Raw genomic sequence first — 15,686 nt, 5'->3', positions numbered from 1 at the left:
ATACTGTCGCAGTACAATGCACCTCAACAATCAACAAGAAATGGTTGTTTTGACATATGACCGACCCTACAAATGGATCTAGAGTCACACCCACTTTTCCATAATTTCGCAAATTTGAAAACCCAAACCATGCACATCATTTACTTCCACAAAAAAATCATGACTATCAAAAAATGGATTTGGGAACCCTAAAAATGCTCCATCTTGACTAGTGTCTCTACATTTGGTCTACACTGTCCATTAGATGGAGTAGATTTGGAGCCTTTAGGAGCTCAAAAACCACTTTTAGGGGATAAAAATGGAAACTTTAGGGGGAAATATGTGATGGTTTAGAGAGTAGCTGACCCATTTTCTCCTTTCTATACAAATTCCTCTTTTTTTTCCTGAACCAGATTAACATGTCTGCAAAATTTTGGAGTACAACAAACAAATCCATTAGAGAAGTGTAACCAATTAATAATAAATATGCCCTCTGTTACCTTCCAATTAATTGGGAAAAAACTCTGATGACGATGATGCCATCCGTTACCTTCTAAAATACAATTGCGAAACCAAAGAAGCATGCATCAGTTCTCTTTCAAATTTTAAATTTGACAACCATCCGTTTCTCTTTCAAATTTTAAATTTGACAACCGTAAAAGAAAGTCTAACCTTACAGTCCCAAAAGAACCAGAGTAAATACCCAGTTCTTGTATACATATTCCTGAGACCTCAAGCAAAGAGAGAACACCCAAAAGAAAAGAGGAGAAAGTAAAACATAAATCTGTTGCCTGGAATGAAATTGCTCATAACGCATCTCTTGCAGCAATACGACATGCGATTGCATCTGCCAATGAGGATATTCCCAACTCCTGGCCCGAAATCTTGTAATGCTGTATTACAATAAAATAAAATTAACAAATGGCTTTTATAACAAGAAATAAGCTGATGATTTAATTGATGAAATTGTACCAATGCCATTTAAGAAAACACGGAATAATTTAACCCAGGAGATAGTATGAAGAATATGGGGTGCTCGAACAGAATCACTTATGATCATACCTTTTGAATTTGGGCCTTGTTTGCTCGTCCTTCTAACTCATCAAGATCGATCTTTTTTCCATGGATAAGCTTTTCTATAGCTGTCAACTAGCAAATCAAAGAACACTCGGTCAGCACTGTGTAATTATATAACTATTACTAAACTTCAAGGAAATTAAGAAAGTAAAGCTTAAAACTGGAAAGGCTCATAATATTAACAATCACACTCACATACATGTGCACACACAGACACAGAATATGTGTGTCTCTGTGTGTGTGTGTGTGTGTGTGTGAGAGAGAGAGAGAGAGAGAGAAAGAGAGCTCTGATTCAGAGACGGTATTCAGCATGCTAATATGAATTCATAACGCGAGCAGGAATTATCTGTATTCCACTTCAAAAGAAGACAAAAACAGGGTATGTATTTGCTATGAAATCTTGTGTAGCTCATGCACCTAAGCATGGCAGCTTGCAGTGTTTTAAACAGCATAAGGCTGCCCACAGCTGCCTCCTACTTGATGCAGCCAATGTTGTCAGATTCGCTTCGGAGTCTTCTTCGGTTTGATGAGAAAAATGAAGCAATTCGGTGCTTCAGCTGATTCGAGAGAAGACTTCGGACTTTTTTTTTTTAATTTAGTATAAATAAATTAGATGGTTATATATACAAAATAACGAAAAAAATTATATACCTATTTCTTCGCTGGCCGAAGCAGTCTGAATTTGACCGAAGCGGTCCGAATTTGACCGAAGCGGCAGCACCAAGCTTTGCTTCTCTTCGGTTTATGCCTAAAATCCGAAGGCTTCGGCCAAATAGCGAAGAGAATTAGATAATTGGATGCAGCCCAGAGAAAAGGAGAAAGAAAGAGGGGGGGGAATTGTTTCTACCATAAAACCCCCACTGAGAGAGACAGGACAACAAATGAACAACAAACACACATACACAACATATCCCATCTCTCTCTCAAACATGCCACAAAAAACATAACATAATCTCTCTCTCGCTCTCTTTCATAAATGCACCACAAACAACATTCATACTCTCTCTCTCTCTCTCTCTCTCTGTGTGCGCCACACACAAACACCCAAGCAGAGCACAACACACATGCATATGTGTGCACGAATACGCACACAACGCATCCCAGGTGGAATGGGACCTCAGTCAAGGTACTAGGTGCCCATGTAGTAGGCTCCCACCAGGATAGCCCACCTGTGCCTAGGCAAGGAATACACTAGGAGCATAGAAGCAAACAGAATGACCCTATAGAGGTATAGCCTCTCTAGTTCTCTTTAGATAAGAGCTCAAACACAATAGCTGTTAGCACCATAGAAATGGTGTTCCAAGTGCAAGACGGCATAAGGTTTACACGTTGTTGACAGAACCTTGTATTAGCCTATTGGGTTAGCATTAAATAAGGAATTGTAAAGTAGACATGTACATATTCGGCACCATGTCTTAGTACAAATAATCTCTCACTCTCATCAAATGAGAAGAGACAGGAAAAAGGAATGACAAAAAAATACCAAGTTCACCTAAAAGTTATTATCATTGTCATTATTATTTTTTAGTTGTTGCGTAAAGTTATGGTTCCTCTCCGTTTCCATCTTACGTTTGCCTGAAGTTATGGTTCCTTCCCTGTCCTTTACATCCGACAAATTTAAATCATTCCTAAGCAAATAAAAATCTTCATTCCTATCTTATCTATCTTGTTGTTCTTCAATTCTCCTGAGAAGCCGGGGCAAGGAAGTCCAGAAATAGGTTTTAAGAGAAATATTGAAGTCATTCACCAACCCAAAGATGTGCTATGGATGGACTTATATATCAATGAATGTACATTCAACAAGCCTATGAGATGCATAAAATAAGAGTATTATACATGATCAAGGAATTGCATAATCCATTTGAATTGAATATTAGTATATATTCAATAGGAAAATAATTTCTTTTACATCGAGTCAGTACTTCAGTTTTCTTTATAATCTAGAGCCAGTAGTCAAGAAACAAGTTTTAAAGCATAACTGCAATCACTGAACAACCCAAAGAAGATTCTATAAATGGATTGATAGTACATTGATAATACAATGCATGTAAGTTCAACAAGTATATGCAATGTATTAAACATAAATGTATTACAGATCATAAAGAAATTGTGCACCCACAGAACCCAACTAAGTTATAAAAAGAACTTCATTATATCATAAGGTGTAAGAAAAGAAGTTCTATCGGCCAAACCAAACCATCAACATTACAAATGTACAATACATTACTATTGCTCACCTCATCTGGTGAAGCATCAAAACGGGCAGCCAAGATATAGCTTGAATCCTCAGAAATTCCACATCTCTTTAAAGACTCAGTGATCTAAAGGCATGTTAAAATTCCAAAGCCTTTTCGATGAAAGCTAAAATAAGCAAGGATCATTCCAGAAAGTAAAACAGAAATAAAAGAGGTGTATTTAAATATAGGTTTTGATACAGCGGATACATGTTTAGATCCTGAGTAATTATAGACAAGCTCTGAATGAAGAGTTCGTGTAGTCAACATATCCCTTGATTTCGCTAAGATGGTTTTGTGGGCAGCAGCCAGAACAGGGAAAACATCTGGTATCTGTAGGATTCATTGGTCAAAAGTACATGTTACTAGAGACAGTAAAAATCAAAGTAAGAATCTCTTTAAAGGACAACAAGAGAAAGGCCAAGTGCAAACAGAATACATTCTCTTTTGGCAGACCTGGTCCGCCATTCTACACTATTAAAGGCCATACCCTCAGTGAGGCCATAAACCCTCAGTGAGGCCATAAATCCTCATATATATATATATATATATATATATATATATGGAAAATGATCCTGTGAGCCAGTGGGCTCACAAGTAAAAATGAGTCCAACAGCTCAGATTGAAACTCGGTCGATCTGATGATCACGGATGTCTAATAGTGTTTGAATTTTAATTGTTTTTCCATAAATCCAAATTACTTGAAATTTTACGCTTGTATTCATAAAAAATAGGTGAATCTTCAAAAAATATCAAAAAAATATTTTACATGAAAAACATTGACCAAAATACCCCCATAAAGTTTCGGGGGTATTTTGGTCAATTGTTTTTGCGGATTATGTTTTTTTATATTTTTATTAGGTGCGGCTTGATGAGAAGAACAGACACCTAAAATTCAAATGATTTGGATTTGTAGAAAACAAATAAAAATTCAAACATTACCGGACATCCGTGATCGTTAGATCGGCCCAGATTCAATTTGAACCGTTGGGCTCATTTTTTCTTGTGAGCCCACTGGCTCACAGGGTCATTTTCCACATATATATATATATATATATATATAGAAAAAGCTCATGTCAGCCCATGGGCTCATGAAACAGTGTAAGCCCAACGGCCCAGATTGAATCTGGACCAATCCAATGATCACAATTGTATTTCGTAATTAATTTTTTTTTTACAAATCCAAATTACTTAAAATTTGGAACGTCTATTTTTCAAAAAAAGTCAAATATAATAAAAATATCAAAAAAATAATTCGCATAAATTAAATTAACCAAAATACCCCTGAAAAGTTCTAGGGGTATTTTGGTTAATTTATTTTATGTGAATTATTTTTTTAATATTTTTATTAGGTGCGCCTTGATAAGAAGATTTTATGCTCCAAATTTCATGCTATTTGGATTTATATAAAAAATATTAAAATTATATTACCGATATACAGTCCTGACCGTCAGATTGGCCCAGATTCCCATTGGGCTTATACTGTTCCATGAGCCCATGGCCTTGCCCTAGCATCTTCCATATATATATATATATATATATATATATATATATAGAGAGAGAGAGAGAGAGAGAGAGAGAGAGAGAGAGAGAGAGACCCTGTATTCCAAAAAGAAAAAAGAAAAAAAAAAAATATGAAATGGGAACATGGGGACCAATGTGCACATACTCAGCGTATGAAACCAACCAGTCACCCAGTAAATTCCCATAAAAAAAGGAGGAAAAAATTTCAATTAAGTACCAAACAAATAGTAAAGACCCATAGACTAAAAAGAGAGAAGTGGACAGCAAAAACCAGAGAAATAAAGAAAAACTTGTCACAGTAAATACTCCAAATAAAAAGGAAATGTGTTGCCTACTAATCACTAAACAAGATTGGCTACTTTCATATCACTGGGGAAGATAATATACAAGTGATGCATTGAGAAATGCTACTTCTGGTTCGAGAGTCCCAGCTTGCATAGATTCTAGAAGTTCCCTGCAATCCAATGATTCATGAAAGTGCATAAAGTGTCACATATTCCAGTTGAATTTCTTCAATAAATTGATGAAATGATCCCTCATATTAAGTCAAAACTTAACTTGGGTTTCTTTAGTAAATTGATCACATGCTCTCTCATCGATATTGAGTAAAAATTCAGCCTGATTCCCTTTAACAAAGTGATAAAAATGCAATTGAATGATTCATGAGATTGCAAAAGTGTCAGATATCAAACCTATTTTCTTTATTAAATTGATGCAATGATCTCTTCTAATTCATATCAACTTGAAACTTAACTTTGTTTTCTTCAGTAAATTAATCCAATGATCTCTTACTGATATTAAGTAAATATTAAGCCTGGTTCTCCTTAGCAAAATGATAAAAATGCAATCCAGTGGTCCATAAAATTGCTGAAAGTGTGACATAAACCTTTTTATTTTTTCCAATAAATTGATGAAATGATCTCTTCTTATTCATACTATAGTGCATTTTGGGAAACTTAACTTGGCTTTCTCTAGCAAATTGACCACAAGATCTCTTCCTGATAATCAGTAAATATTTAACTTGGTTCTCTTTAATAAATTGATAGAAATGATTTATAACTGAAATTAAGCAAAAATTTAGCCTGTTGTCTATAATAGTAAATTGAATTCGAAATTGTTTTCCCATGCTTTAAAACCCATATTTGCAACGTTACACAAAACCAGTTAACATAAACCAAGGCAGGACACCTTCATGATAAACCCAATTCAGAATAACCGAATTCATAACTAAGAAAAGAAAAAAGACATGGAACTCAAATCATGGAAACCGTTTTTTCTCTTAAAAAAAAAGAAAATATTTCAAAAATTTTAAGCAATTACTTCTGTTCCAAGTTCCTACATTTTATGAAACAAATGAACAAATAATTGAATAAAAGAGATCAAAGTTGGGGTTTTCTCCATTGTTGGAATGACTTACTTGCTGTTGGTAGCTTGGGTGAAAAGGGCAAGGGTCAGAGTGCTGCCATTAACACGAAACTCCTTCATTGCTTAGGAAACTCGCTCTCTCTCCTGAAGTAAGAGAAAGTTACAAAAGGGAGTGGAGGAATTGTGAGCTAAAGGATGAAAGTGTTCTCATATACATCATATGCAAGGATGTAGGGTTTTAAGTTAGAAAACAAAGGACCTTTACTTTTATTTTTGGAGTTTTAGAGAGTGAGAGAGAGAGAGAGAATGACATGTTAGATCCTCAAAACACTAATGGGTCATTTGAGACCTGGTATTTGCAAAACCTGGATATGCATGAGTATGCAGATTCTAGTATATGTAAAACTGATTTTAGCAACAATGCTTTTTGGGTAGCTTTTGGAAGAACCCAGTATATAAATCCCCTATTTGGATCAAGCAAGTTGGAAACCAGGATCTAGCAGATTATTGTTAAACCATTTTAGGCATTCATTTCAGAAGTTGATGATTGCATATTAGTACATATCCCACTAAATACGATTTCTTGGAAATAAGACATTCATAATATGATAAAAAAACCAAATGATCCAGATCTTATTTTGTAGATCATTTTAAGGTTGAATATTGATAGACCAAAATAGAATTCAACAATCCACTTACAAATCACCTTTAACCTAGACCAATATTTATACTTAAAATGTCGTTGATATTTCAGTAACCTTCCACTTGAAATTGAAGAGTAGAAGATAGAAAGGCCTTGGAGCCTTCAGGGGGTATAATTGGCAAGATTTCGAAATTGTGGATAAGCTGAAATACAAATCCAAATCGTGAGAATTTCAGAATTAACTGTTAGTAAGCTAGCCATCAGCACCTAATTTGGAACATCAGGTTTCATAAAGCACACGATCCCATTACTGTGTAGAAAGATTGACATGTAATCTGGTGAAACTCTGCTTTTCATGGTTTCCTTTTAATTAATGAAGTTTCGAATGAGAAAGTAAAAATAATCGATGGCAAGGAAAGAGAGTAAACTCTTGTTGTATGACAATTTATTTTCTGTTTAAGCAAGAATTTCAAGCTTTTTTTTATCTGTTCTAGTCACAAGTCCTTCCTACAATGCAGGGCCTCCATTTTTTAATGGCTATAATGATAGCAAGCAATTCCTTCTCATATGTGGAGAGAGAGAGGTCATGACCATGTAAGGCATGACTAAGATAAGCAATGGGTCGGCTTGTCTGCATTAGAACCGCTCCAATACCCGATCCACTTGCATCACACACAATCACAAATGGTTGAGAAAAATCAGAGAGAGATAATACTGGGGCATGCGTCATGGCTGTCTTGAGCTGTTGGAAGGCTTGATCTGCACCATGATTCCATCCCCAAGCATTCTTCTTTAATAGAGCAATTAAGGGGGCTGCAATTTTCCCATACCCCTTAATAAACTTCCGGTAATAGTCTGTTAGGCCTAAAAATCCTCTTAAAGCCTGAAGAGATGTGGGTTTCGGCCAATTCACCATGCTTTGGATTTTGTTGGTCGACTGCAACTCCATCTTTTGAGATGATGTGTCCCAAGTAGTTGACTTTACTGTTCCCCAACATACACTTGCTTGCCTTAGCAAAGAGTTGATTTTTGCGCAAGACCTCCAACACAATCTTTAGATGCTGTAAATGCACAAGAAAAATTTCTACTACACACCAAAATGTAATAAAAAAAGACTAGTACAATTTTTTTTTGAAGTGTATAAATTTGTGCAAATAAGGTCTAAATATATCATTTATTAAGGACTGAAAAGTATAAGGAGCATTTGTCAACCCAAAGGGCATCACTAGAAATTCATAGTGATCCTCATGAGTTCTAAAAACAGTCTTAGGAATGTCTTCCTTCTTCACTCGAATTTGATGGTAGCCAGACCTTAAATCTAGTTTTGTAAAAATTTCAGAACCCCTTAATTCATCCCACAATTTATCAATCACAGGTATAAGGAACTTATCCTTCACAGTGGCTTTCCTTATCAAGAGTATTGGAAATGAGAATGGCGATACACCAGGCATGATCAGTCCAGAATTCAATAATTCTTTAACAATTTTTTCTGTTTCAGTTTTATGGAAATAGGGATACCTGCATGGCCTCACACTGATGGGTTGGGTGCCTTCAATGAGTGGAATTTGATGATTTTGAGATTTGGTAGGTGGCAATGCTTGTGGCATGCTGAATACATCTTCCAAGCCATCTAACACCTGTTGGATCGTTGGATTTGGTAAGTTTGGCTTGCTTACCATGTCCACGCTATGAAATTGTAGGACATAGGCCTTACTCGACCTCCTCATCTCCTTAGTCATTTGGCTGAGTCCAACGATTTGTGAATTTGCAGCTGCAATTCCCTTTAACAATAACTCTTTTTCTGCCTCCTTGAATGACATGGACAAGAAAGAAAAGTCCCGGAAGATCGGTCCCAAAGTTCTAAGCCATTGAGCTCCCAATGATAGAAATCAGCCTTGATTGGGACTCCTTGTGAATGAATGAGTACTTCTTTGCATCGTCCATTCCCCTTCGACCTTTCTCCATTTGCCACTATCACTTCAAATGTGGCATCAGATTGAGTAGGTCGTTGTGCTCTCCGGATGATAATGGGGTCAATAAAATTATGCGTAGACCCACTATCAATTAAGATGGTGAGAGGATAATGTCTTAATGTTCCCAAAATTCTCATGGTTTGGGGAGCTCTAGTGCCACCTATTGCGTGTAAGGAGATTTGGGGTGCTTCATCCAGATCTTCTCCCTCTTTTATTTCCTCACGGGTAGCTTTCAACTCAGGTTCATCATCGTCCTCTTTTCAATCTTGTTGTAGTCCTTCTACCCAAAACAATTGTTGGGTTTTACATTTATGAAAGGGAGTGAACCTTTCATCACAATGGTAGCACAACCCTTTCTCTCTTCTATCTCTAGCTTCAGCTGGAGTTAAGCATTTGATTACGGGTACCGGATTCTTAACAGGGCTGGTGGTTGTCGTTGGCCTAGGTCGTGGAACTTCAGGCCTCAATGATCTTCGCCTTACAATAACCTCTTCCTCTTGTAGTCGTGCCAACCTAAAGGCTTCAGGAAGGGTAGTAGGTTTCAGGAAGGGTAGTAGGATTCAGCTTTTGAACTCCAACCCTTATTCCATCTTTTAATCTACTGAGATATACATCAATCAGATAGCCTTCTAAAAGCCCCTTGACTTTGTTAGATAGCCTTTTGGAACTCTTTTTCATACTCCATTACTGTATGTGTTTGGAGAAGTTCGGGTAGTCGACCGGCATAATTTTCACTCTAGCGAGAATGTGTGATCATCCCACATTGATATGATAACTTATTTTCTGATTTTTGTTTCCCATGTATGCAAGCCATGTTCCATGTGGGATGTTGTCAGTTCCTAGTAGGTAGGAATAGCTAATTGAACTGAATAAGTCAATGTAACCGTTGGAGTCTAAGGTTAACGTTAGAGTCAGTTGTTGTTAGTAGATCATGGCTATTTAGTAGGAGATCAATTGTTGTTTGTAGATTATGGCTATTTAGTAGGAGGTCAATTGCTATTAGTAGATCATGGCTATTTAGTAGGAAGTATTGTAGTCAAGTGGGGTATTTTTTATTTATTTAAGAATGTGAAGAAGCTAAGGAAGGAGATATGGAATTATCAAATTGCGCCAATGCAATCTCCCTTCTGAGATTATCCTCCTTAATTTTGTTCTTTTTCCTTTTGAGCAATGCTCTCAACACTCAGACACCATAGCTCGAGGTAAAAAAAAGGTTATCTTATCCTTGTCTTTGAGGACCCAAAATTTAGAACATAACAATCTGGTAGCAGAGCATGACGTGGGGATAGAGCAACGAATGTTTAGCTCGCAAAACTCCCAGGAGTGATTAGAGAAACTTCTGAAAGACATGAAGCATTGCTTGCTGAAATTAGACACCGATTGGAAGAATGGAGAGGAGTACCTAGGGGCCCTGAAGGATCAACAGGACAATCACACATTCTCACTGGAGCTGAGCAAACATATGGTAGCAATGGAGGCATCCAAATGGGTACCATGAGGTTAGAATTTCCTCATTTTGATGGAATTAACCCAGCTGATTGGCTTTTCAAAGCCAAACAATATTTTAATTATCATCAAGTACCTCCAGATCAATAGCTAACCATTGCATCTTTTAACGTGGACGGAGAAGCATTTGAATGGTATCAATGGTACGTTGAATACCAACCGAGGCCTTCATAGGAACAATTTGTTGAAGTTAGGGATGTTAGATCCGGACCTTCTAGAAGTGAAAATTATGAGTCGACTATCCAAACTTCACCAAATTGTTCCTATGAAGAAATTGTTCCAAGACCACAGACTTCCCAGGTATGATCAATAAAAGAACAGAGAAATAATCCCTTACAGTAACATCAGAAGAAATTGTTCCAGGACCAATGTGATGGTTCAAGAAAGCGCAAGCCCACAAGAACCCACTTCTCCCATAGAACAGCTCATATGGAATGTCATAGCTCTCTATACTTTTTGGGATCCGCATACCAAAATAAAGGAAAAGCTAATGACAAAGAGGACAAAGAGCCAACCCAAAAAAATGACAAAGAGGACACAGAGCCAACCCAAAAAAATGACAAAGAGGACACAGAGCCAACCCAAAAAAATGACAAAGAGGACACAGAGCCAACCCAAAAAAATGACAAAGAGAAGACACAGTAAAGAAATTCTTGCATAAGAATGTAGAATCCGACTGCATTCAAAATGTCAACGTTCTATTGATTTGAATGTATAAAGAAAAGAAAAACAACAATGCCGATCAGATTACCCCCATCAAATCCACCAGGAACAGAAAAGACAATCACTAAACTCTTACCGATTGATTTTAACGTATTAAGAAAAGAAAAACAACAATGCCAATCAGATTACCCCCATCAAATCCACGTAGAACAGAAAAAGAAATCACTAAACCCTTACCTTAGAACCAGTGTCTAAAACCCTTCAAAATTTACTCCTTCTTGGGGGAAGAACATTACATTCTACTCTTCTTCTTTCTTTTTCTTATTTTTTTTTTTAATGGGGTGAGCTATGAGCATGCTATAATGTCGTCCTCTCCATAATGGGGTAACTGGTAGAGCTCAGAAGACCATTTTTTATTTTTAATGTGGTGAGCTATGAGCATGGCATTGTGTGATCTTCTCCTTAATGGGGTAAATGGTAGAGTTCAGAAGATCGTTTTTTTTTAATGGGGTGAGCTATGAGCATGGCATTGTGCCATCTGTCTCCTTAATGGAACCAATAATCAACAAATTGAGATGCAACAAAATAGATGGAAAGTACAAATCGGCCAAAAGATCCTTCTCACTAAGTACTCAATTAAAAAAAATGATCTTCTGAAGTTGTTCAGTCAAAAAAATGATCTTCTGAACTCTTACCACTTACCCCTTCATTATCCATGCTAAAATTAGGCAGTTTATAAAGCTGCACCTAGTACCATTGCTGGCAAGCTGCTAAACCTTAAACCTCTATTTAAAACAACAAATTTAAAGCAGCAAAAGATTTTCTATAAACACTGAGCCAACTCTTAATAATTTCTTCCGTCCCCAGTAAAACAAGGAAAAATTACAATAACATCATAAAAAACCAGAAAATACTCTCTCTCTCTCTCTCTCTCTCTCTCTCTCTCTCTCACTCTCTCTTAGCTCAATCAGATTGAACTTCTATTCAAAAACAAAAAAAAATCAGAACCCCGAAAGACCATTACCAAATTTTAAGCTGAATAAAGGAATAGCAGAGAACCAGCACTGAACAACGAGCAATCTACAATACAAACATAAAAATTTTAGGGTTTAATCCCTCACAAAAACCAGAAAGGAGCTGACCTAAGAAAGAAGGTTGGGCAATGATCCTGAAGTCTTTAGGCCCAATCCAAAAACATTCTCAAAAATATATTTTTCGTGCATTGAAAATAAACAAAAATAAGAAACTCAATACAACTTTATATGAAAAGAAATACAATCCCAAAACCTACCTGATTTATGTCAGCAAAATCCCCTTTTGTGAGAGGCCATGAATGAGTATACAATATGAGGAGAGCTTAAAATCTATATCTTATAGACTCTACCTTCTTCTCTAGTTTGTTGGTTATCTCCTCTTCTCTGCACTTTTTTTCTTGATCAATGGCTTCCCCTTCTTCTCCCGCGCTTTCTCTTTCTCTCGGCTTCCCCTTTTCTACAGCACTCTCTCTCTCTCTCTCTCTCTCTCTGCTTCCCCTTTTCTCGACAGCGCTCCATCTGTAACATGGGACATGGTTAACCCTTCTTCTCTCTGGTACGGTCCATTTGATAGGGTTACCGGTTTAGCCCGTGCCCCGAATCCTCTCTCTTGTACGGGCTTTAGATAGTGGTATCGGTTGCGCCCGTACCCCCGTTTGTCACCGCTTAAGTCATTTAATCTCAGCTTTATATTTTAAATCAATGGTTAATAAAACTTCAAAATAAAAAAAGCTTGTCTTTATTAATGATAATATTATAAAGATATATTCCACATTAATTTTTTAATTTTACAGTTTTTTTTTTACCTCATGAGAATATATATATACGAATAATAATAATCTTACTTTGACTATTGTAATAACATAACAATTCACTTCTTATAAAAAATATTAAATATAATTTTGTTATTCATAAATAAAATAATTATGCTGTACTATTATAAATTTAACTAAATAATATTAATCTATTTTTTGGATAGCTCATATTAATCTATTCTAATAACATAAGAATAATTATTTAATATTAATTTTTTTTTATAAGTAATAAATATTACAATTGTTGAATTAATAATCATAATAATATCCTATATACGTTACGTAATTTGTTATATTGAAATTCTATGTGCCACGTTTTAGGTTGGGCCAGCCTCTAGCCCCAGCCTAGCTCAAAGCTATGCAACGTAGGTCCGACCTCCTAAAAACTCGACCTTAGTCCATGATAGCAAGGTTCGAGACCGGTCCAGCCCGAAAAATTGGGCCACACCAGGTAATGCTGGTCCTTATATAAATATGAAAAAAAATATATAATTTTAATATTTTTGGGGCAAGCGAATGCTAGCCCTAATCTGGCCCAATTTATTTGAACCTGGACCAAATTGAAAGCCTGTCCTAGGCCTAATCAAAATTCGTATCTTTCTTGGATGAGGACAAATATTTATACAGATGTAGAAAAACGTAAGGAATGGTGTATAAAGATACTGTTTATATTTAGTACAAAGAGATCATAATCATTATTGTCATTTGAATTTTAAATCCTATGATTACAAGTGTGTCATCAATTAGACTTACAGTTCAAAAAGAAAATTCTCAAACTTCACCACACACTCATATAATTTAACGTCTCAGGTTAGAAATAATTGTGGCCTCTTTTTACGAAAGATAAATGATCTCCCAACTCCCAAAACATAAAGGCTTTCCACCTACAGGTGACAATAGGTTGGATATGAAACATAGTATGTGAGATCTAGACCCGACTGGACTCGACCCAAAGTTAAAATATTTATATAGTTAATTATATTTAAATATATTTCATATATTAGGACCCAAATAAATTACCAGACTTGTACCCGGACCCATATCCATGCCCAAATTGTATTCGGATCCAAGATTTGGACCCCGACTCGACCTCTAATTTTTGAACCCATACTCATACCTGGATCGGGTCTACCCCTTGGGTTCGGGTCCATTGCCACCCCTATTTCCGCCAGCATTGCAAAAATAGTAATCAAAGTTAAATTTGTATGCATTGCATCTCTTATATATAATTTTCCATTGGACTTAACACCAACCATTTCTGTTATATTTTGCTTTCAAATTTTGATGGATACGTAGAAGTCCAAATGATTTTGGCAAGCCCTGCCTTAACGTACCATGCGCTTCTTACGAGCATCCCAAGAATTGGTTTAGGGCTTCCAGTTTAGCAAACCAAATGAGCCACTGTTAAAAGCATTCATGGAAAAATAAGGTATTTTTTCTGAAATTTGTGGACATATGAGCCACTGTTAAAAGCATTCATGGAAAAATAAGATATTTTTTCTGAAATTTGTGGACATAGAATTGAGATTGTTGGAATAATGAGAAATTACAGAGCATAATAGTTGACCTTGATTATTTCTTTATTTTTCTTTTTCCTTTTGAACTTGTGGTTTCTGTAATTTTTTATATCTTGGAAAAGAATAGGAAGCTAAGAGAAAATAAAATTGATAAATTGGAATAACATTGTCATATAAATATTATATATATATATATATATATATTAATTTTAAATTTTAATTTTTCATTATTTATTATATTAGTACTGTCATTTCGATCAGATTCGTGCTGCTTCGGTCAGATTCAGGCAGATTTGGTCCAAGCTTCACCGTCTTCGGCCCAAGCAAAGAAATACTATATAGAAGTATTCTTTTATTTTTTTGAAAATTTGAAATTTTTAATTTGTATATATAAATATTTAATTTATTTATATTAAATTTAAATAAATCCGAAGTCTTTCTCCGAATTGGCTGAAGCGCCAAATTGCTTTATTTTTCTTATCAAACTAAAGAAGACCCAAAAGCGAATCTAACAACATTGATGATAATATCCATTAAAATTTTAATTGAACACATATTCTATGAAATCTCACTAGAAAATGAAATTCTCTCTTCATTAAAAGATCGAATCTCTTTAGGTTGTACGTACACATAAAAAGAGATTCTCTCGTATTTATACGGTGTAGTTTGTATAAGGTGTTAAGGCGCGCCTTCAAATTTTATCTTCTAATGGCCGCTTCAATGGAGAAAAACCAGAGGGGATTGGGGTGTAATGGCCTGTTCTCACATTGAGGCGGTCATAGTTTTTGAGGAGAATAGGGCATTGAGAGGTGTCTAGAGAGGGAGTGAAGGTCTGGGGTTTTATGAGGTAATCCTTATCTTCCCCTGAAACTACTGGTTCTTGGCTTGGAAATGGTTAAAAAAAACTAACGGTTCAAAAAAATATCTGCACGACTTCTGTTACAGGTTTAGAACTAATGGTTCAAATAAAATTCTGCACAATAATTTCCATTCAAAAAATAAAAAAAAAACTAACCTGCACAACTAATGGTTAAAAAAAAACCGTTCAAAATTTCCTTTCAAAAAAAAAACTGCACAAGTAATGGTTCAAAAAAAAATTGAACCATGGTTACAGGCTTAGAAATAATGGTTCAAAAAACAAATCTGCACAATGATTTCCGTTGAAAAAAAAAAAAAACAAACTAATCTGCACAACTAATGGTTCAAAAAAAACCATTCAAAGTTTTCGTTAAAATAAAAATCTGCACAACTAATTGTTAAACAAAAAACCGATAAAAAAATAATAAAAAATGGTAAGATAACAGCCTTAGAACTAATGGTAAGATACTGTTTATTTGCACAATAATTTCTTTTACA

At 35.6% G+C, this 15,686-nt stretch overlaps 1 protein-coding gene across 16 annotated transcripts; it reads right to left on the bottom strand.

The window, feature by feature from the left end:
* Positions 1–543: 543 nt before the first annotated feature.
* LOC18437935 (EKC/KEOPS complex subunit tprkb-like protein) lies at positions 544–12,537 on the bottom strand. 16 transcript variants are annotated; one of them, XR_002281565.2, is made up of 9 exons: positions 12,256–12,537; positions 11,989–12,044; positions 6,232–6,323; positions 5,202–5,268; positions 3,501–3,623; positions 3,294–3,377; positions 1,708–1,818; positions 1,042–1,128; positions 544–872 (listed from the first exon to the last, which is right to left on the bottom strand). XR_002281565.2 is itself a non-coding variant. In XM_011626451.3 (8 exons), exons 3-8 carry the CDS (start codon positions 6,297–6,299, stop codon positions 786–788), a joined length of 516 nt encoding a protein of 171 aa, XP_011624753.1. In that variant the 5' UTR covers positions 6,300–6,323; positions 11,989–12,044; positions 12,256–12,537; the 3' UTR covers positions 544–785. The 16 variants fall into 16 exon arrangements, 10 of the variants coding, with proteins under 10 accessions (XP_011624753.1, XP_088729219.1, XP_011624755.1 ...); XR_016060195.1 differs by lacking the exon at positions 11,989–12,044 and adding an exon at positions 7,538–7,883; XR_016060196.1 differs by having other exon boundaries at positions 12,349–12,537.
* Positions 12,538–15,686: the final 3,149 nt, after the last annotated feature.

Source organism: Amborella trichopoda, chromosome 8 (assembly GCF_054954075.1).
Source record: "Amborella trichopoda isolate Santa Cruz 75 chromosome 8, AtrichopodaSantaCruz75HAP2 v2.0, whole genome shotgun sequence".
In the NCBI taxonomy this organism is placed as follows: domain Eukaryota; kingdom Viridiplantae; phylum Streptophyta; class Magnoliopsida; order Amborellales; family Amborellaceae; genus Amborella; species Amborella trichopoda.
This window is presented reverse-complemented; position numbering and strand designations above follow the sequence as displayed.